Source organism: Meriones unguiculatus, chromosome 18, assembly GCF_030254825.1.
Source record: "Meriones unguiculatus strain TT.TT164.6M chromosome 18, Bangor_MerUng_6.1, whole genome shotgun sequence".
Classification (NCBI taxonomy): domain Eukaryota; kingdom Metazoa; phylum Chordata; class Mammalia; order Rodentia; family Muridae; genus Meriones; species Meriones unguiculatus.
In genome coordinates this window covers 75,824,343-75,848,049 of record NC_083365.1, presented here as the reverse complement: position 1 = coordinate 75,848,049, position 23,707 = coordinate 75,824,343, and the positions used below count along the sequence as shown (strand labels likewise).

General features: G+C 39.3%; 1 protein-coding gene across 3 annotated transcripts in view; it reads right to left on the bottom strand.

Moving 5' to 3' along the window:
- The window catches only part of Thsd7b (thrombospondin type 1 domain containing 7B), an 844,758-nt gene that overhangs the window by 229,459 nt on the left and 591,592 nt on the right, over positions 1-23,707 (bottom strand). For all 3 annotated transcript variants that reach the window (XM_060372003.1, XM_060372004.1, XM_060372005.1), the window contains exons 13-14: positions 5,352-5,546; positions 438-704 (exon numbers count right to left, since the gene is read on the bottom strand). In XM_060372003.1, coding sequence (XP_060227986.1) covers positions 438-704; positions 5,352-5,546 — 462 coding nt within the window. The remainder of the gene's footprint in view (positions 1-437; positions 705-5,351; positions 5,547-23,707) is intronic.

Sequence of the window (23,707 nt, the reverse complement as noted above, 5' to 3'; positions counted from 1 at the left end):
AGAACAGCTGAGTTGTGCCAGCCAGCCAGAGTTCCCGAAAGAGCTGGAAAGGGTGATCTTATTCAGCAGTACATCTTGGAGGCTGAAAACATTCTAGGCCTAGATTAGCTTGTACAGAGACTGAAAGCTTCCAAGACTAGACTTAGGTTAGCAGACAGAGACAGTGAACCTAAAACCACAATTACACCAGGTGAATAAAAGTTACTTTTACAGGGACCAGGGAGTGTGTGGGTATCAGGCATCTGCAGTTGGTGTAGTTCAGATAATAGTGGAGGTAAGTATGTGTGCATTCCATGTGTTTTGATTTTATGGTGATGGCATGCTATTGAGAAATGAGAATTATAATAATTTTTAAAGAAAGAATCTGCAATAATCTGCAGACCTTGGGCAAACCTCCTGAGCTGTTCTCATCTGCTACTCCTCATCCTTCTCCTTACCAGAGCTGTTGCAGAACGACGGGTCAACGGGTCTCCCATGTATATCCCAGCAGGCTAGTGCTTGAAAGCGCACACCTTCTCCACACTCTTTGTCATCTCCTTGTGCCCACAGTCCTCCTCGCTGAGGATCCCCTTTGCCTTGCGGTAGGATGCAGGCTGACCAGTTTCCGTAAGGGTGAGACGTGAACACATCACAGGGACATGGCTCCCTTTCCACCAGAGGGTACAGGACAGCATCTTGACATTTCTCCTTCTTCCTGCTTTTCCCTGTCACAGCAGGACACACGGGCGGTTAATTTTGCATCTGATGTTCTGTTGAGAGTCACTCACCTTTGTACATGCGAACATTCAAACATTAAATCTTAAATAAAGTTTTAATCTTTTTTTTTTTTTTTTTTTTTTTTACTTTTTCTTTTGCCATGGAAATAAATTCTAGGACAATGTAAGCAGTATTTTAGGAAACCATGAAATTCAAATTAATTTGAAAATAAAAATACTTTTACAAATATGGTACAGAGCATTATGCTTACTATGTCAGGTCAATAATTAGAAAGCTTTATTAGCTTGTTTTACATTTTCTCTCCCACCTTAGCACTAACCCAGCCAAACTCAGCTTAGACAAGATGGCAGGTCTATAGGTGGTATCACTGCCCCTCTATTTAATAACAACAGTTTGGTTAACCTCATCTTCACCCAGGGAATCCAATAAAAGCACAGCATTAACCTACTTCCTTTTCCTGAAAATAGCTAAAAATTAATTTCACCAAAAAAGCAAAATTATATTCTCTACATGACAAGCCCAAACTGAAGGCGGAAGTTAGCTCAGATGGTATAAAGTGAAATTAATCTTGTTTCCTGAAATCAGACAACGTATAAATGTTAGAACAATAAACTGAAATAGTCAGACCGTGTTTCATGTTTGAGAAAAATCAGTGACCTTCCTTTGAGCAGTCCTCGGACTTGAGCATCTTGGTGTGACACCACCTTACATACCAACTTTGGCGGGAAGAATCAGTGACCTTCCTTTGAACAGTCCTCGGGACTTGAGCATCTTGGTGTGATACCACCTTACATACCAACTTTGGCAGGGCCTTTAGCTGCTCTGCCAGCTTAGAGTAACGACAAGCTAGAAACATTTTCAGACCTGTAGTTACTTAGTAATAGTGTTTCCTGGATTTCAGCTTGGCCTGAGACGTGATGCAACTTCTCTGCCAACATGTTTCCTCTATATTGCTAAGATTTTTGTAGCTGTAATAACTTCATCATTGCTTCTCTCATTAGTGGGCCTTTAGCTAGGGTCGTGGCTGGTTACAAAAACCGGAGGCACCTTTAGCGGTCTATTTGTGGGCTTTATGGCTATCTTGCAAATACTTGACATAAGCGGATGTGTGGGAAGTTTTCTTATTGTCACATGGTTTTCCTCATGCGCAACTATACGAATTCTGCCTGGTGAGTGAGTGACTTTATGAGCACGTTATTTATGACTTCAAATAATTTGGAGAGATTCCTGTGGAATCAGTTAGCATTCCTAGTCCCTGACATCTTTCTGGGCTGGTGTGAGCCATCCCAGGCCCCAGAATTGCTCGGCCATGATGTGCTCCATCTATTGGCCTTTCAGGGTGCCGCACTCGCTTGAGAAGCTTATCCTTCATCACTCCCTGAGAGCTGACTATGACATTCATGGCGGCAGAGTCCCATCTGCCCCTCATGTAAAATGCTGTTGACCTTCATCGCCATCCCTGCCCCTTCCTCTTGTTTTCAGCCCACTTCGTTTTCAATTCCAAGCCTACCCCCCTGGGGCCTTGACATCACTTTTACCAAAGTGATAAAACCAACCTAATGCATCAGGAAGCAGCTTCTTATCTTTCAAACTTGATTGTCAGTGATCTCTCTGAGGGCTGGTTACAATATTTTGAGATATTCTTTCTAAATTCCATCCTATTATGCCCCCTTTCCCTTCTTCCTATTCTGACTCCCACCATCCCTTTAGCCAGATTCCATTATTTACTGCTTTACTGTTTAGTGAATTCTCTCCCTCTGCTAAGCTAACGAGTTTCCTCACTGGGCCATCCTAGGTTCCCAAGTCTGAGCTCCTATATGTTTACCCTATTGGGAGCTTATATTACTGCTTACAATTCTTACACTCCAAATTACTAACTTTATCCAAGATTTCTTGCTTCAGTTTTTGAGCCAAAGGCTAAACAGAAACCTTCACCTAAAGTAACCATTGAAATTACTGTGATGAAAGCAAACCCACCCTCTGCATCACATATGCTCCCTGTGTGTGCATCCATGCCAAGGCAGGGATACAATGCTACACTTGAGTTATTTTGGTGCAATCCATGCATAGGACTAACAACAGCATCCAGAATAATGTCCAGGAGCCCTTATGTCGTGTGTGTGTGTGTGTGTGTGTGTGTGTGTGTGTGTTTTTCTTTCTAATGGGCATCTCTCTATTTGAACATACCTCTAAGTCTCTAGCTTAATTCCCTCTCCACAATTGGAGGAAAACAGGAGGAGAGAGGGGGTGACAAGAAGGAAAACCAGGAAGCACAGATAAGGGTCATCTACAAAACCAACAGAAGTTACCGGAAGAACAAACATTCCGTACAAATAGATGCTTTCCTGTTGGTGATTTTGCTGTTAATTACATGGCAGCCCATTTTGAGGAGAGACTGAACTAATTGAGTTAATTCGGAAATGATTCTCCCAATAAGAAACATATCAGTGCTGGGGCTTCACTTTGATTTGATTCTAATCAAAATCAGCACTGACCTTTAGACTAAGGCCAAGGTAGACTAAGAAAAAAACCAACCTTCAGCACAAAATTGTGGCCATCTCCCCTTAATCCAAAGTGTGAGTGAGCTAGCTATTTTGAACATGTGTATATTCCCATATCTGCATGATAAATTGAATATATCTATCATTAAATAAACAATTGTTTTAATTACCACTCAGCCTAGAATCTGTAAAGATCTAATTTAGAAACAAACATTTAACATTCAGATGGTAATTTAAGAACCCTCATTAAAAGTTGTAACAAAAGAAAGGTAATATTCTACAAGGCCAATATTCGCTGAAGTGGTTTGTGTTAGGACTATATGCTGTGTGTCAGTGTCACAAGACCTAAATCACATGGTTTCTATTGCCATTTACATTAGAGAATATTCATTAAAATTTCTGTCAAGTATGGGAGAGAGTCAAAACAATAGAATTAATATCATAATAAATAAGCCTTGAAAAGTCAGGGAGAAATTTTATTACATTAATGTGTCTTTGGCTTTTTGTTTATCAATATTGTGAGCGCAATACAATAATGTAAATTGTAAATGGTTGTTTGATTTTTCATGACTAATGTATTTTATGAGACTGGTCAATTGTATTGTCATCTAGCCAGAAGGAGTGCAAAGATCAATTAGCTACCTAAAAGAGTAGCAGCTAATAAAACTTACAAGAAGCCTGAGCAGCCCTTTAGTACAAGTAATCACTAACTTTGAATCATAGAATAATTTATAACAACCTTCAGTATGTACTTCTATAGAAGATGCATGGTGGAAGTCATATTCCTTTAACTTTTAACAACTTATAACATAACGGTGCTGGCTGTAATGGGTGAAAGCCGTTGCTCGCTCTTTACAGGTGCTAAATAGCATTAGCAAACCTCCAAGGCGAGGGATGCACCTGGCCACCACGACTGCCTTTCTCACCAAAGGAAGTTCTCTTTCACCTTGGATGTGAAGTGTTGCCAGGGCAATGGCTTCTGACACGCTGTGTGTGTGCAGGACAGCAAAGCAGCTGGAGAGTGGTCTCTAACTTCAGCTTTGGTCTGTCACGGGTGCTCTATCCTCTATGCTCAGATGTTTTCGTCTGAGTCACGTAAGCAGTGTTATACCTAGTTATGTATGGACGGTCATTTTGCAACAAACCAGTGCAGGCGGCACTCTTCATTTGTAAAGTCTCTTGTGACTATATTTTCTATCTTTGCTTGCCATGTAGATTTTGAGGTCCAGCATGCATTCAGAAATTCTCCAAAGGCTTTAGCCCATCAGCTGAACCAGTTTTAGAGAGTTGAATTATAGAGGTGATGAGGTATATACAGTGCACTAGAACAGCGAGTTTTGGAACCAACAGACCTTTAACTACCCATGAAAACAGATGATCATCTGAGCTCAGTCCTTTAATCTTAACACCAACTGATATAATCTCAATAATAAATTTGACTTTTTTTCTTTTAGTTTTTACATTCCCTGAGTTTCGTTTCTCATACACACAAATGCGTAAGAGTAATCATAGGCCCTTATCTGGACAAACGGGAAGTGTTGCTATTGCAGCAGTTATTTTTGTATTACCAGAAAAAAAAAAAAAAAAAAAAAAAAAAAGCTCTACTCTACTGCTTCAACTAAGCTAGGAACTAGGAACCCCTCACTGTCCATTGACTGTTGCAGAGGTCCTCAGACAGTAAAAAGGCACAGAAGAGTCTGCACATGTGACTTGACTTTTACCTTATAATAAATGTCAAAGTCTGAAAGGGTCAAACTGCTCATCAGGTAATGGCAAAAAGACAATGATGTCACCTAGTTCACTTTCTAGTAAAAAAAATAGCAGTGACTGTTTTAACGTTGCAAAACTTTTGCTAATGTAATACACTGGGAACTTTGCCATGGGATATGCAAGTAAATTAGAAAGCTATGTAGATAACTTTATTGACATAAATGGCCCTATCTCTCATTCATGTCACAAACAGTAGCCATGTATAGGTTAGGTGTCAAGCATCACGGCAGGTCTTAAGGATATGTACTAGGAACGAGGAGGAAGGAGGGATGTGATCATATATCTTTCTGCGGGAACTTATGTTCCATCTAAGGTATTCCAAGAGTGTGGCTTGGCTGAGGCTGCAGTGGCAGACACACCCACCTGTGAGCTGCCGCCTCCTGATCTGAGTTGCTTCACAGTTCTTGGAGCAGGGTGTGAACTTAGACCAAGGGGTGAAGGTGCAGTCTTCCCGACAGGGAACAGTGCATTCTTGCACGAGGGGAGGCATGCCATTCATCTGCTTGAGGCATTCAGTCATTTCTGCAGCCTGGTTATCATCAGAGATGCATGAGACAGCTAGGAAAGAGCACACAGTCTTTTGTTATTTCTTTGACTAAATCAGTGAGGTGCTTTTTCTTTGACAAAATAGTTGAAGCCCCAGTGTTTGAAAATATGTGATTGCATATGGTGTTCAACATAACTAACCTCACCGCTCCCTGGAAATTAAATTTTTATTGTTGCCATTGGAGGTATTTGAGGATTTAATTGGTTTCATTATTAATCTAAACTTTGCATTGACAGGAACCAAAATAACTTCCAGTAATTTATTATGCTCCTCCTTAGGAGCATTTGATCCCTGAGATGGAAGAAAAGTAGGCAAGCACATCTGTGAAACGAACTGAAATGAGGGCCAAAAGGACAAAGCCACTGTGAGAAAATCATGTGGACTTTTGCTAGTCTGGGTTTCTTTCGGTTGGATGGTGAGAGGACTTCCACTGTATGGAAGCAGTTTTATTCACATCACAGTCAGTGCTGAGGGAGGACTTAACGCTATCTCTGCATAAGCTTTTCCCCTTTATTAATATGCAGCCATTGGTTAACTTTTAAATCATTTTCTCAGGATAATCAACATCAAACCAGATGACTTCCACTGCAAACATCTTATCGGTTTCAAGTAACTTCTCAAAATTTCCCCCACAATTTCTTTTAGCAGTGTATCACTAACTGTGTATCACTAATTGTGTATCACTAATTGTTAGTGTTATCACTAACAAGTATAAGGTAAAATATTTTTGAACATTTATCTGAATTTTATTTGATTCTTTGTAATAATTTAATTTAAAATCCTTGATGAAGAATGCTTGACACTTTGATTCTTAATTATGAACTCTGCAAGCTGAATAGGATATATAGTTATGTTCTCAGTCCCAGCACTGTTGTCATTTTAGACTAAAACAAACAAACAAACAAACAAACACCAACTTTGTAGGCGACTAAGTAAGGGTTGTGCATGATGAGCCATACAGTGGCCTCCTTGGCCGCTCTATCCATTACATGCTCTTCACCCACATCATTCCAGGTTGTTACAACTGGACATGTCTTCAGAAAGGCTGCTTTTGAACGACTGGTTTCGCTAGCATGTACCCTCTGTCGGCATCTCTGCAATGTGTCTGGGGATACTTTTTTCCACAACTGGTCTCGCTAGTATGTACCCTCTGTCGCATCTCTGCAATGTGTCTGGGGTCCTTTTTCCTCTAGGCGCTCCTACGGTTCTGAGCCGCCCTTGTCCACTACCTACATTTGGTAGCTGCTATCGGCTAGTGCATCTGCTCAGTTAGTTAACTGATTCTTTAAACTCCTATAGGTAAAGATTTCATTCCCTTTGTACATTTAGAGGTATCCCCCAGAGGACAACATTGCTACTTAGGAACCTCCATATGGTTTCTTATAAGGGCTGAATTTGTTTATAATCCCATCAACAGTGTACAGGAATTCCCTTTCCTCTGGCCCCCAACTTCCAGCTCTATAAACTTTTGTTATCATTTGAATTTGTGTGTTCTATTTCTTAGCAATCTTTATAACTTATTGCCATGTATTTGCTGTATAGTGTCCTAGATTTTATAAGAAAATTTTCATGTAAGTATATAATGTATTTTGACAGTGACCTACATACTTACATCTTCTTGTCCCTTTTTTTCTTCTCTCCTCTTGTGAGTGCCTTCATTCCTTATACAACTTTGCTTCTACTTTTTACCATAGATATACATATATGTAATTTTATATATTTATATACAACACAGGATATACCAACAGTAGAAAACAAACATACTATCTGTCTTTTTGAATTTGATTTAATTTGGTTAAAAGGATAAGCTGAAGTTACATCAATTTTCCCATATATTGAATAATTGTGTTCTTTATGACTGAATAAAATTCTTTTGTTTATATGTACCATTTTACCTTTTATATTTAATTTTCTATTTTTTAAGAATGTCATACATGAATACATACATGTTACTTTTACCTTTTCTTCTAGTTCCTTTCCAACTCATCCAATGTTCCACTTCTCTCCTTCTCAAATTCATGACCTTTTCCTCTTTAATTATTATTGCTACATACCACATTTGTGTACACAAACACATGCATGTACACACACACACACACATCCTACTGCATACATTTAATGTTCTTCATTGGTACATGTATTTGGGCTGACTGCTTGTGATTGTGTGACCTGTTAGTGATATTATCCCTGGGGGGGAAACAAACCTGTTCTCCCTCTCTCAGTAGCAATTAATTGTCAGTAGCTCTTCATCCAGGAGGGGGGACTTTTGGAAGTCCCCCCTTAAATGGGCAAGTCAACTTGTACTGTCTGGGTTTTGTTTGGGCAACCAAACAGTGGAGCTTCCAAGGGTGTAGCTTTCCTGTTACGGCTGGAAGACGCTGTCTAGCAGCCAGTAGAAGACACCATCTAGCCAGCAAGGTCCTTTGGCCCTTGAAATCTTTCTGGCCTTATTTTCTTTTTCTTGAGCTATAATTTGTGTGTTTGTATTGTAGGTATGCGTGGCCATAAGCCCCATAGGCTTATTTATCTGCAAGCTTAGTCCCCATTTGATAAATAAGGATTAGGAGGTGTGGCATTGTTATAGGAAGTATGTCCCTAGTAGTAGGCTTTGAGGTTTCAAAAGCCACATGTCAGGCCAGTTGGTATACTGTTCTTGTGGAATGTAGGCAATTTACCCGTGTTCATTCATATGCTGATTCCTTTACCCCACTATCTGGTTTCAATCCGGACATTGCATTGTGATGCTTATTCTAAGCATCACCTGTCTAAAGTTTGTATAAACGTGTTACCATTTGTTCTCTGTATTGCCAATAAAAAACAACCTGCCAGTGCTGAGCAATGGAGAGAACAGGGTGGGACATCCTGGTCCAGAGGGGAGGAGAAAGAAGCAAGTGGGAGGAGAGTTCATAGAAGAGAGATCCAAGAGGAGAGGAACTGGAAACACCAGGAGTTATGAACTGGACCTAAGATATGACTAAAAGGCAAGTATAATGTGGGAAATCTATGTGGGCTTGGAGGTTTAGGATGGAGTAATTATTGCTCAGCATTGTGCTCAAGGTTAATTAAATAAATCCTAGTTTCTGTTGAGTGATTTCAGTATACAACTGGTTTCTGAATAACCACTGTTTAACTAAAGGATAAATCAATAATAAATATTAAAAATCATCAACACAGCCTAGTGTCTCTCTCTTTTTGCCTGCTGCCTGTAGATTAGGATGTAAAGCTAGAGCTCCAGTACCATCAGATCTGCTTCCTGCCATCATGATAATGCACTAACTGTCTAAACTATAAGCAAGTCCCCAAGTAAATGCTGTTCTTTATAAGATTTGTCTTGGTGATAGTATCTCTTTACAGCAATAGAAAAGTCATTAGGATGGCGTGACAGTTTGGACTGGGCATCCTATACTCACTTATTCTCCATACTTTTAGCAGTTTCAGATATTTGTATTAGTCTCCATCTGTTCAGAAAAGAAGCTCCTTTGATGAGTGGTGAGAGTTACATGTATCTGTGAGGATATACCATATTTTATTTATCTAATTCCCTGTTGGCAGACACCTTGGGTGGTTCACTAACATAGTGTTTCAATAAACACTGATGTACAATGATCTGTTACAGTCATTCCAGCAAATACCCAAGTGTAGTATAGCTGGCTCAGACAGTATTCTATTTTCAGTTTTCTAAGGCTTCCTCATAGTGATTTTCATAGAAGCAGAGCTAGTTTATATTTTTACCATCAGTATCTAAGCATTTATTCTTTCCTCAGATTCTTGCCAGCATTTGCTTATTTTCCCTTTTCTTTTTAAAATTTTTTTACAAATATTTTCATACTATGTATTTTGATCATATCTTCACCCAACTTCCTCCCTATCCACCCAACTTCATCTACCCTCTCTCCCATACCCTCTTTCACAGGAAAACATGAAAAAAAAATCAAAAATGAAAATCAAACAAATTGAGGAAAAATGAAAAAAATTAGTAATGCAGAAAAATATTAAAACAAAACCAAAAGTCCACAAAATAACAAAAACAAAAATTAGGTCTTCATTTTTGTTGGCTCTCTACTCCTGAGCATGGGGCCTGTCCTACAGTGCTGTTGATATAACCACAGACATGCCATTGAAGAAAACTGATATTCTTTTTCCATTTGTATGAATTTCAAATAGCCCTTTGGTTAGGGGTGGGACTTTGTGTCCAATTCCCATTCTCAGTGCTGGGATTTTTGTCTGGTTTGAATCTTGTACATACTGGAATAATCTCTTTGTAAACATATGTATATCAGTAGTGTTGGCTCTTATAATATTTCTGTCTCTTCTTCTATAGGAAGAGACTTGAGGGAAGAGCCTTGACAAAAACATTCTATTTAGAGCTGAGTGCTCATTCCATGACCATTGTCTAGTTGTGGGTCTTTGTTCACTGACATCTACTGTAAAACAATATAAAACAACACAACACCAATAGCAGCAGCAGCAATAATAACAACAACACAGCCATACTTTAATGAGGGATGAGCAGTGTTCTGCTCTATAGATGTAACAATATGTCATCAGGAGTCAATTTAATCGGTATGTTCTAGCATAATAATAGAATCAAGTTTTTCCTTATTCCTATAACATGTCTAGTCTCGGGTTTGGGGCCACTTTAACAGTGTTATATGCGGGTCCCATCTCATGGAATGGACCTTAAATGCAATCAAGAAGCGGTTGGTTGCTGCCATAATATGTGTGCCACTATTGCCCCAGCAAATCCTGCTGGCTGTTATAATCAGAGTTTGTACCTGGGTGATGCTGATGTTGCCTTCATCCTCCAGTGGCATAGAGGGCACCTTCCATAACCGTGAGCAGAAGCCAATAGAGCTTTTTAGATGGGCAGCAGCTTAATTTCTTTATGTTCAATGGCATAAGCAAGCTTTTCCCTCATAGGGCCTTACAACAAGGTTACAAAGAGTACCAAGTAGTGCTGAAAAGAGCTTGTGATGCTTGAGTGGGTGGGGATTCTATAGGCCCTTTTGGCCCATGACTTAAGAAGATATAACCCATCCCTGGCGTTGAAGGCTTTGCTTGGTGCCATAAGTTGCTTTGATGGGGCACTGTCTACCCCTTATATGTTGACTCCCTTTTAATTTCCTTCATTTATGTCTATATTTTAGGAATATTCTACATGGTTGTTTAAAAGCTTTTAATATTAGTTGTCCCTCCACATAGTTTTCCCTTTACCCCGACTTCCCATTTTCCTCCCCACTTAAGCCTTCTATATTCATTTCCCGTGTATCTCTTTATGGCACTGTGTTTTATTTCCCTTTCTTGAAAAATATTCTCCTCCCTTATCCATTACAAGTCCACAAATCAAGTCTCAACAGATAGAAAAAAATTAAATAACATCCTGAATTCCATCTGATCACTGTGGATTAAAAAGCCAGATATCAACAAAAATTACAGAGAAAGAAAGTATAAAAACTCATGGAAGCTGAACAACTCAATACTGAATAAAAATTGAGTCAAAACGGATATCAAAAAGAAAATTAAGATGGTTTAGAACTGAATGAAAGTGAAAACACAACATATTCAAGTCTAAGGGAAACAGTGAAGGAAATAGTTTGAAAAGGCATAAGTGAAGTGTCTACATAAAAACCTGAAGGAAATCTATATTAATAACCTAATGACACTTGATATCTCTAGAAAAACATGAAGAAATAATATCTCAAGAAAGTAGATGACAAGGAAAAATCAAACGGGGCTGAAATCAATGAAATAAAAATCAAACAATCAAAAACATACATAGAATTGATGAAACAAAAAGTTCATTCCTTGAGAAAATCAATAAAAGTTGGAAGCATTTAGCCAAATTAAGCAAAAGAGTCAGAATAAATTAAAGATGAAAGAGAAAACATTAAAACAGACAACAAGGAAATTTAGAGCGTCATAAGGTCATACTTTGAAAATCTATATTCTATGAAATTGGAAAAACTAGAAGAATCTTTTTAGTTTCATGGTATACCAAAGTTAATTCAAGATAAACAAATGATTTACACAGACCCATAACCCCAAATGAAATAGAAGTAGTAATTAAAAAAAAAAACAACTCCCAACAATAAATGATAAATAAGTGAAAAGCAAGCAAATAAGTAATAAAGATCAATAACCAAATGCAGAATTCTACCAGACCTTCAAAAAACAAACATCAATAATGCTGAAATAATTCTATAAAAACAGGAGGACATCACCTTTTTTGTGAGGCCACATTTTCCCTGACACCTAAACCACATAAAGGACCAACAAAGAAAGAGAATTACAGACCAATTTCCCTTAAGAACACAGATGAAAATTTCTCAATAAAATACTTGCAAACCTAATTCAAGAACACATCAAAAGGATTATCCACCAAGAAAAAGTTGGTTTCATCCAAAAAATTCAGAGATGGTTCAACATATATAAATCAAATGTAATCCACCACATAAGGCGGCTACAAGTATTAGGTGGAGGAAAGACTTGACAAAATACAACATCTTTTCATGATAAACTTTCTGGTGAAACTAGGTAGAGGGCTTATGCCTCAATTTAATAAGGGCAGATTACAGAAAGCCCATAGCTAACAACACCAAAATGGAGAGAAACCCAAAGCATTTCCACTAAAGTTAAAAACGAGAGAAGGCTTTCCATTTCCCCATAACTATTCAATACAGTTCTTGAAAGCTTACCTGGAGAAAAGAAAATTAGAGAAGTTGAGGTGAATTCAAATAGAAAAGGAAGAAGTCAAAACATCCTTATTTGCAGATGATATTATTTTATACATAAAAGACACTAAAGAATCTACAGGAAACTTCTGTACCTGATAAACACTGTCAGCATAGTAGCAGGATACAAAACCAACACATACAGTATCAGTGACCTCTCTATATACAAATGGCAAACAGGCTGTGAAAATAATTAAGGAAACAACCTTTCATGATAGCCTAAAAGAAAATCTTAATGTAACTCTAAGCAATCAAGTGAGAGGCTTGTACAATAAAAACTTCAAGACGTTGAAGAAAGAAACTGCAAAGGACACCAGAAGATGGAAAGGTCTCCCAGGCCTGAGGATCAAAGGATTGATATTGTGAAAATAGCCATCCAATAAGAATTAACCTACAGATTCAAAACAATTTCCATCAAAACCCCTACACAATTATTCACATAAATTGAAAAAGTAAACTTCAACCTCAAACGCACCACATACACATACACACATAAATACACAGACACAAATAAGATAGAATTTTAAAATTCTGAATAATTAAATAACTTCTGAAAGTGGCATCACTCCAGATTTCAAGTTTTATTACATGGCTGTGGTCATAAAACAGCTGGGTGTGGTCATAAAAACAGAAACATTGACAAAAAGAATAGGATTAAAACACAATTCTGTGTACCCACGGACTCCTTACATTTGACAAAAAAGGCAAAATTACATACTGGAGAAAAGACAGCATCTTCAAAAAAAATGGTGCTCAGATGCAAGCTCTGATTTACTTATAATAGCTGTTCTGACTCGGGTGAGCTGGACTCTCATTTGTCTGATGGACAGTGATACTGAAATCTTTTCAGATTTATTGGCTTGTTGCACTTTATCTTTTAGGAACCACCTGTTTATTTCTTTTGCCTATTTATTATGTTTTTATAGTTATATTTTTCTGAGTAACTGTGTGTGTGTGTGTGTGTGTGTCCTGTGACTGGCTTGAGCACAGTTCACAAGTGAGCATTAGATCCTCTGTAGCTGGAGTTACAGATGCTGTAAACCACCGTGTGTGTTCTGAACTCGGGTCTTTAGCAAAAGTAACAAGAAGTGCTCCTAATCTCTGATTCCCCTTCCTGGCCTTTAACTGGGTTATTTGATGCCTGGTATCTAGCTTTAAGTTTCTTTATATATTCCAGGTATTAATTCTTTGTCAGACATGCAGTTAAAAAGCTGTCTACCATCCTGTAGGCTTTTATTTTGTCTCCCTTTCTGTTCAGGCACCTTTCAGCTTCACACAACTCCAAAGATCCGGTGTACAAATTATTTCACGAAGACTACAATCATTTTCTAGGAGCTGTTGTCTATTCCTGTATCCTGAGATGATTTCTCATTGACTTACCATTCTCGGAATCTCGGGTCTTGGCCTCAGTGGGAGTTGATTTTTTACACAGGGTGAAAGAGATTTAATTTCATTATTCTATGTGTGGATATCTAGCTTCTTCAAACAACCTGTTCTCTTCCTTTAGGGTTTAATTTTTTTCACTGTAAAGGTCTTTCATCTCCCTAAGTGAAGTTACTTTTAGGTATTTTATTAGGTTTTTCTGAGGCGATGGTGACTGAGGTTGTTTTCCTGTTCTTGTCCTAGGCATATTTGTCATTGGCATATAGGAAGGGTATTGATTTTTATTGTTGACTTTGTGACATGTTAATTTTCATGTTTATCAGCTCTAATAGTTTTCAGGTACAGTTTTCAGGGTTTCTTTTATATAGGATAATATCATTTGAAATAAAAATATTTGACATTTTCCTTTCCTATTTGCATCTCTTTTATTTCCCTCTTGCACATTAGTGCTCTAGCTAAGAATTTAAGTACTGTGTGTGTGTGTGTGTGTGTGAATGTAACACAAACCTAAACTTACTGGGAAGATGGACCTCAATTTAAAAGATTCCATCATCAGATTGACTGTAGGGAAAGGTATAGGACATTTTCTTGATTAATAATTGATTTGGGAGGGTCCAGCCCACTGTAGGTGGTGCAGCCCCTGGGAGGATGTCCTGGATTTCACTGAAAGCAGGCAAGGCAAGCCACGAGGATTCACTGAAAGCAGGCAAGGCAGGCCGTGCGGAGGAAGGCCATAAGCAGGCAAGGCAGGCCGTGTGGAGGAAGGCCATAAGCAGGCAAGGCAGGCCGTGCGGAGGAAGGCCATAAGCAGGCAAGGCAGCCCGTGCGGAGCAAGGCCATAAGCAGGCAAGGCAGCCCGTGCGGAGGAAGGTCATAGCAGGCAAGGCAGGCCGTGAGGAGCAAGGCCATAGCAGTGCTTCTCCTTCAGTTCTGGCCTCCAGGTTCCTGCCTTGAATTCCCTCAGAGCTGAGAACTGACCTGAGTGTTACCTGAGAGTTGCATACTTAAACAAACCCTTTGCTCCCTACCATAAAAAAAGAAAATCAAGTACTAACTATATAATAAGGTGGAGGATTGAAAACCCTTCTCCTATTCTGATTCTAGTAGAAATTCTTTCCCTTTCTCTCCATTTGCCATGGTGTTGGTTTTAGGTTTCTTTTTTTAAATTTTTTTTTATTTATTACAACTTATTCCCTTTGTATTCCAGCTGTAGCCCCCTCCCTCATTCTCCCTTTCCCTCCCTCCCTCCCTCCTTCTTCTTCTCCCATGCCCCTTCCCCAGTTCACTGATGGGGGGGTCCTCCTTCCCCTTCCATCTGACCCTAGTCTATAAGGTCTCATCAGGACTGTCTGCATTGTCTTCCTCTGTGGCCTGGTTTGGCTGTTCCCCACTCAGATGGAGGTGATCAAAGAGCCAGCCCATGAGTTCATGTCAGAGACAGTCCCTGTTCCCCTTATGAGGTAGCCGACTTGGACACTGAGATTCTATGGGCTACATCTGTGCTGGGGTTCTAGGTTATCTCCATGCATTGTCCTTGGTTGGAGTATCAGTCTCAGAAAAGACCCCAGGGCCCAGATTTTTTGGTTCTGTTGCTCTCTTTGTGGAGCTCCTGTGCCCTCCATTTTTTTCTATTTCCCTCTTATTTCATAAGATTTCCTGCACTCTGCCCAAAGTTTGGCTATGATTCTCAGCATCTGCTTTAATACCCTGATGGGTAGAGTCTTTCAGAGGCCCTCTGTGGTATGCTCCTGAGATGATCTGCAAATATTATGAGTAGTACTCCATTGTATAAATGAGAATTCTCAATAGAAGACTATCAAATGGCAGAGAAACACTTTTTAAAGAAATGTTCAATGTCCAAAGTCACCAGGGAAATACAAATCAAAACAACCCTGAGATTTCACCTTACACCCATAAGAATGACTAAGAGCAAAAACTCAGGTGACAACACATGCTGGAGAGGTTGTAGAGAAAGGGGAACCCTCCTCCATTGCTGGTGCAAATGTAAACTTGTACAACCACTTTGGAAATCAATCTGGTGTTTTCTCAGACAATTAGAAATAGTGCTTCCTCAAGATTCAGCTATGCCACTCCTAGGCATATATCCAAAAGAGGCTCAAGTACACAACAGGGACATTTGCTCAACCATGTTCATAGCAGCTTTATTTGTAATAGCCAGAACCTGGAAACAACTGAGATGTCCCTCAGTTGAGGAATGGACACAGAAGTTGTGGCTTTAGATTTCTCATAATCAGGCTCTACCCTGGTGAGCTATGCTCCTTCTGCTTCTCATCTTTTCAGGTGTTGGTTGTGAAGGGATGCTGGATTGTCTGCAGACTCCTTTGCCTTGCATATACTGAGATCATAACATGCATTCTATCCTTAAGTCCATTTATTTACTAGAAAAAAGTTGAATTGTGTGTGTTGATCCAATCTTGTACCCCTGGGTAGAAATGAATTTGGTCATAATTAATGACATTTTTGATGTGTTCTTGAATTCAGTTTGCCAGCATTTTTTCATTTAGATATTTTGCATTTTTTTCATTTTTCTTTTTGGTTATGTTCTCTGATTTTGGAATTGGAGTAACACTGGCTTCATGAAAATGCTTGGTAGCATTGTTTTTTTCTAAGTATGGACTAGTTTGAGGTGCATAGCTGTTAGTCCTTCTTTGAAAGTAAGCGGGGATCACAATGAGTCCCTTTGCACTTGGACTTTTTTTTAAGTAGGGAGATTTTTTTTTTATTACTGCTTCAATCTCTGTACTTGCTGGGGATTTGTTTGTTAAGCTGTTTATACCATCTTAGTTTAATTTGTTATGTGATATATGTCTAAAAATTTACCCATTACTTTTTAATTTTGTGGGGTTTTTTTGGAATATATTTAAAGTATATTTTGTCATACAAAACATATAAAATGGTCACAATTGGGTTATTTTATTAGAATTAATTAATATATGCCACGTGACAAAGTGCAATGAACCCTAAATACAGGGTCAATGCAAGCAAGAACACTGGAAACATCTGTAACACAGCTTGAGTATAAATACAGCCCCTTTTAGTTTCCTATTCTTACTGTAGTCTAAATATCTTTCTTTATTCTGAGCACAAGAGAGAACAAGTTTATGTGAATACAACAAGTCTTTTTTCGAGCTGGTACAAGCCAAAGCCATTTAATGCTTTAAGGCCAAGAAATGGGCCCACATGACAATGGAAACACACATTACTTCCCATTTGTACATCTGTTCTGGAGCAGGTGGAGCTATTCATTCATTTCAATTATTTTTTGCTTTGTTTTTAATCAACATCCTGGTTAAAAAAAATCCATTGCACATCAAGCCAACATCACCTGCATCTTTTTTGTTGGGAATATCACAGCCATTAATGACAAATATAACAAAATACATTATCTAATGTAGGGTACAAACAAATGGTATCTGAATTGCACATTTAGATAACCAATTTTGAGTCAATTTAGAGAACTTTGTCCTGCCTAGTTAATTTTTTTCCAAGATGACAATACACTGAATAACAAGACAAGAAATTTAAATAATTATAAAAAGCAACACCATCTGAAATATAATCCCCTGATGTATATCAATGAGATTTTTTGACGACAAGAAAATGCTCCTTTTCTATAATTTCTCATGAATTTGGAAGCCATGGTGAACAAAAGCTTACTTACACTTTGTTATATTACAAACCACCTGAATTAGAACACAGTAAAGTTTTGAAGACCACACTAAGCTATTACGAAATCATAAAGAAGGAATGAGGAAGAAAAGCAGGAATCAGTGCACGGCTGGAGAGGCCGTAGACGCTGAAAGAGAACTAATGTCACCACTTTGGTAAACTAATGAAGTATCCGACTCCCCTCAAAACAGTTACCTTTACACTCACAGATAAGTGCAGCTTTTACCACTCATCTCAGAAGCGTCCTTTATTTATTTATTTTTTTACAACAGATGGAATCGAATGCAGAATACCAAATTGCAGAGAAATAAGTGGCTGCCCATCTCCAGAGGGGACATCTATAAAACAACCTCCACACCTGAGGCTGGAAAGACCAAGGGACAGGACCAAGAAGACTACTGATGTAAAATAGTGTCTCCAGGACACTGCATGAATGCCACAACCCCAACCTCCTAGAAAATGGCTACCTGCTTACCACCATACCTGTCAATATCTGAGCATGCATGGGGAAAGGAACACAACATCCCATCCCTAGCGAAAGATCTGCTGAAGGAGGAAGCATCAGCTTCCTCCAAGGACAAGCTCCCTGATAACTTCATACCCAGGAGGTCCATTCCTCACCCAAGTATGCAGTAGCAACAATAATTGGACTCACCAGAATGTGTGTGTGTGGTGTGTATGTATGCAAATGTATACTTATATGTGCATATGGATGTTTATATACATATATAATTATCGAAGAAGAGGCAATCTATTTGAGAAGACAATGTTGGAGGACGCAGGAGAAGTTGGGATGAGGAGGAATAGGAGGGGAAAGTGAAAATCATTATATTCATGTGCATCATCTCAAATAATAATAAAAGTTAACATAATAAAAAGAAAGTAAGAGAGATAAGCTATTGCATCTGGTTGAATTTTCAGAATAATTAAGTGGCAAAAGTACAGACATCAACTACAAACACAGATAATTTAGATCTTTTATTTTACTGTTCTTACTTTGTCTCCTCATCTTTAAAATATGTATAAGAAGTCCATTAAAATAGAGTGGTAATAGGTTAATAAAAAAAGCTGAATCTTGGGATTTGGAGGAAGAGAGGGAGGCAGAGTTTACGGTTCTGAGTTCGGGGGATGAGGAGAGAGAGGTGCAAGTAAGGAAGAGAAAGGACAGATTCCAGAGAAGATGATATCATAAGCACAGGGGACCTTGGATGAAAGGAAGATAGACTAATAGTGGGATAATTGATTAGTTATCATGTTCACCTCTGTGTTTAGTTTTGAATGTGTGGTTATTTGGGAAAATGTTGATTAAAAAATAAATAAGGATTTACTAAAAATTAGAGTGGTGAAATTCTAAGTGATATCTTATATACACTAGAGTCTCAGTACATTCTATCAATTATTAGTATAAGCTAAATGTCTTTTAAAGATGCAAACAAGCAAATGTACACACGCACACACACACACACGACGCCTTGCCCCTTACACGGCCATCCTTACCATCTGCAGGGCAAAGCAGGCAAACACCTTGCTGCGGTTGCACGCACGCATGCACACACACACACACGCACACACACACACCCCACGCCTTGCCCCTTACACGGCCATCCTTACCATCTGCAGGGCAAAGCAGGCGAGCACCTTGCTGTGGTTGCCGCTTACTCTCCTGCTGTAGTTAGGGATAGTTGTGATTAATCAGCCCATAGATCCTATGTGGCGTGACCTCATGCATATCATCAGCAGGGCGGCGCTGAGCAGATTAGGCGGACATCACTCTATGCAAGACAGCATAGCAGCGTGATCCAGTGAAGATATTCAGGATCTCTAAGGGTCTCAGAATGTGTAGAGTTGAGTCATCAAGCGTGGTCATACCCACATTCCCTGAGGTCCATAGTTCTGGCAAAGAAACCCAATGTAAGAAGCAACTGGAAAACCACAGGCCACGTGTTTATTAGTTTTGTGAAGTAATTATGGCTTTCAATTTTTTCAAATTAATTTTTTTAATGTCAAGTGTGAAAAGATCATTGGAAATGAAAACATGAGTGACAATTTCCTTTGTGGGAATGCTCTAGTATAAATAATTTTATTGATGAGAATTTATTGAATGTTTATCAAATTATCCTGTAGAATAGGAAATTGCTGAAAAAAGACACTGAGCGAGCAGTTTATAGCACTTGAAAAATATTCACAGAAAACAAAGCCTGGGGAAGTGAAAAGAGAAGAGACTAGAATGAATGGAGAAACACAGAAGCCAAGGCACTAGCTAATTTGACACTCTTTCCATTGTACAACCCACAGGCAAAGCTATTTTTAAACTATATTCCCTGTATGTAACTGTGAGCTAGCTCCATGACTCTCGTTAAAGGCATCTGGTCTCCTTAAGTCAGACAGCTTCTTCTGAAGGACAGGTCAGAGGCAAGTGTCTACTTAGGAAACTGCAGACGTTGAAGTCAAATGGAGCTAACGCTGATACTCACTTTGCACAGTGGCTCCAGGCAGCTTTCACACTGCTATTCAGACTCGACTTAAGAAAGGGAGATGGTAAACATCAACTGGTGAACTGATGAATTGCTTAACACAGAGCCAAGCACATGTTACATTAGTTACGAGGTCAGATTACAACACCGGATTATCTTCAAAATAGCCACCTCAATGGAAGTAAGAAACAAAAAGGAGCCCAGCCTCTCCAGTTCTTGGCTCAGGGAGGGTATTCCAAATCCCGTTGACTCACTTGAGCCCTAAGTGTGACTGGAGCAAGAGCCTACCACACAGAGCTCAGCAGCTTCTTCTAAAGGCCGCAGGACCTCAAGGATACTGTTAAGTGTTACACAAATGTTTTATTTAGTGTTTCTAAGAATGAGGCTTGTACACTACAGCCAAAGATCACAATCCCAAGGAAAAGTAGAAACTCAAATCCAAGGTCTGATAGGAATTCTTCCTGGAAATGCTATGATTCAAAATCTTTAAGAACACTAAATAAGGACTTTCATGGGAGAAAGTGAGAATGGCCCATATACATGTGGCACACACACATATATATGGAGAGAGAGAGAGAGAGAGAGAGAGAGAGAGAGAGGGGGGGGGTGGTTATGTGCACCACAAAAGCTACTGGGTTTTTTTTTTTTTCTGCTAACGCTAAGTTAAGGAGGACTTTAATTTTAGCAAGACTTCAACTCATATGATAAAGGTTTTCCAATCAGGATAACAATTTGGGCTTTATTGCTGATGGAAAGAGAAATGACAGTAAGATCCAAAGAATAGTTGATACCTAAAGATCAAAAGTAAACCTGCAGAAGGCCCCCTTCTCCCTGTACAGGGTGGCTGAGATAGTATACCTTGGCTATAAACCATGATCATTTACACCTACCTATGGCTTCTTCAGTAAAGGATCTTTTGTTGAACATAATCTATCCAGTTGCTCACTGAGCTGAACACACACACACACACACACACACACGGGAGAGAGAGAGAGAAATATCCATATATATGTATGTGTTTGTATGTAAATATATATCATATACATAAATAGGTAGATAGATACATGTGATCTATTATACAAGGTCATGTAAATGACGACTACAAGGAAGAACACAGATATTGGGACAATATTGTCCTTTCCCTAATAGTAGTAACCCAGGGAAAGCTTGGATTGAAGGCACACTTACAGACTTTAGTCTTGAATGAATATTCATTTAACGGGGCAAACAAGAAAAATGGGCTGAGAATTTATCTGTGAGGGAGTCCAGCTTAGTTGAACTCCAAGACCTGGCTTCTTCAGATAATGACAAATTACTTGCAGGCCACAATCCAGAGGAAGATTTCTCTTTTGCTGCTTTCAAGCTTCCCAAGTATTTTACTATACTAGTGGGAAATGATTTCCATTAGGGTAAGGAGAGGTGTTCTCTTCCAACCCTCCATGCCATATATTTCCAACTGGACTGAATCTCCAAGGGGAGTGATGATTCAATCCTTCATTATGTGTCATTTATAATACTTACAAGATTGCTGGCTTCACCGGAGACAGTCATGCTCCTACGTAAAATTATTACAAGCTGATCCAGAAGGATCTCATTCATTACTAGGCATTGCTTCAACTTCAGCTTTTTAAAGCTCTGGACAGATAGTTCTGAGTGGCTGCAGGGACCATGGGGTTTCTTTGCTAGAAATAAAGGGAATTGGTATCTGAGCTTGGCTGTGGAGAGGGGTGAACAATTTCCTCAAACCTCAGTATCTATATCTGCCTATTCTAGTGTCTACCAAAGTACGCAATGCACGGGGAAACTGAAGAGGATATGAGTGTTATTAATTACTAGAAGAGGTCATAAAGTAGAAGACAATTTGTGAATTCCAGAACAGAAACAGGAAAGAACTGCTCTGAATTCTCAGCGTGTTTGAGAGGTTTTCAAGCGGAAGATGAACTGACACCTGAAATCAGCAGGCTTGGTGGTGACACTAAGTGGCTGGGCCTCCTGCCCACTTGCACCTCTCAACCCTGCTACCTGGGCATGCTGTGATACGTTCCTCCTCCTCTCAATTATGTGGTGATGAAGACAAGGGTTAGTGGCCCCATGACAAGAAATGATAATGTTCTGCCAGGAAGACAAATATGGATGGAGCCTGATACTTCAGGTCTGTCCAAGCTCATCACCCTCACCAAGGACACAAATTACTTTTGTAAAGTTGCTTCTGACCAGAATTCAACCCTAATCACTGAAAGAAAAGGCTAGAATGGATTTCTTTCAAGAGGTTATGGTTTCCCAGATGTGGGTGTGAAGCACGAGAAGACTAGAAAGGCTGAAACTATAAGCACTGGTTGTCCTATGAAAGAGGGTGGCCTCAGAAGAGGTTCAGAATGCGGTACTCCCGCACACGCGCGCGCGCGCGCGCGCGCACACACACACACACACACACACACGAAGGGTAGCAATGGCTCAGCACAGCAAGCTCCCATGCTATGTTTTCTGTCTACATGTCCTGGTTGCACAGATGTAAGGAGCATGAAAGTGAAAACACCAGGGACTCCAAGAGCACAGCCCTGGGCAGTGGGAAGAGTAGTGGGAAGGGCTGTCCATAAAGGAACCGTGCAAAGGGTGAATGAGATGTGCCCAGTGGGCTGGAACACATGGCGCCTGCATAGAGAAAAAACCTGTTGGATGAGCTGGCATCCTGTTCCTGTTGCTGCCTTCACTAGACCCCTCACCAACAATCTTGCCATTACATGTTTAATGCTATGTATGAGGTAGTGATGCCAAGTTGACCTTACCTTGAGACAAGAATTTAGAACACAAGAATTGTTCACAATCTCAAAGAGCTAAAGGTTGTAACTTAAATGCACAAACATTTAAGAAATTGGTTCTATCCTCCCACTTTAACAAATAGTTTACCATGATGATCAGGCAGCTAAAGTCCCTGGTCCTTTCCAGAGTGTGTTAATTGCTTGTTACTAATGTAATAAATGACCCATAAAGTGAATGGATAAAAAGGAGAAAAATTCATTCTATTAAAGTCCTCACAATTAAAAATCTGAAATCCACCTCCAGCCAAGATAGCCACAGGACTGTTTCATCAAGCTGGCTCTGTGAGAGAGTTCACGGCCTGGTCTTGGTCAGTTTCCAGAATCTACCTCCATCCCTGGCTCCCAGTCCTTTCCTCTGACTTTGATTCCAGGGAAATCTTTACTTTCCTTCCAGTTGCCCCCGGACTCCAGTACAACATCACCTCCCATGATCCTCCCCTTAGAACCACTGTGACAAGACTCCAGGTGTCGAATTCTGCGGGATCTCTGATTAGTAGTCTCAGTACACTCTGGTCTACAAAGTATCTTTTGCCGTGGAGGCTAGCATTTTCTCAGGTTCTCCGGGTTATGCATTAGCTATGATGGGGCCAATATTCAGCCTTCCATACCAGGTTTTACCTTACAATGATGGAGAACAAAGCTACTTCCAAGTAGCTGAATAAAAAGCAGACTTGGCACTGAGATTTACTGTGACTTTTGTTCTTTCCTGCTCTTATAATACTTGTTTTACTATAGTAATTCATATTGCTCTTTGTTTTTTTGTTTTTTGTTTTTTTTCCTACCTGGCCTACTCTAGAACTATTTCCATATGTGCAGCTTCAATATTCTTCATGGGAACAAACTGACATACATCTTTCTATAGATAAAACATAATTAAGCGTGTACACCTGCATTAAACAAAAGCACATTTCAATGACAAATGCAATTATTTGAATTATGGAAAATGCAAATCCACTTTCCCTCCAATTCTCATGACCCAATTGTAGGTTTTTAAATGAGAGAAAAAAAAATCTTTTAGAAGAGTATTAGTGTTGAGAATGGAGTTAGAGTAGCTGGGAGGAATTGAAAGCTACAC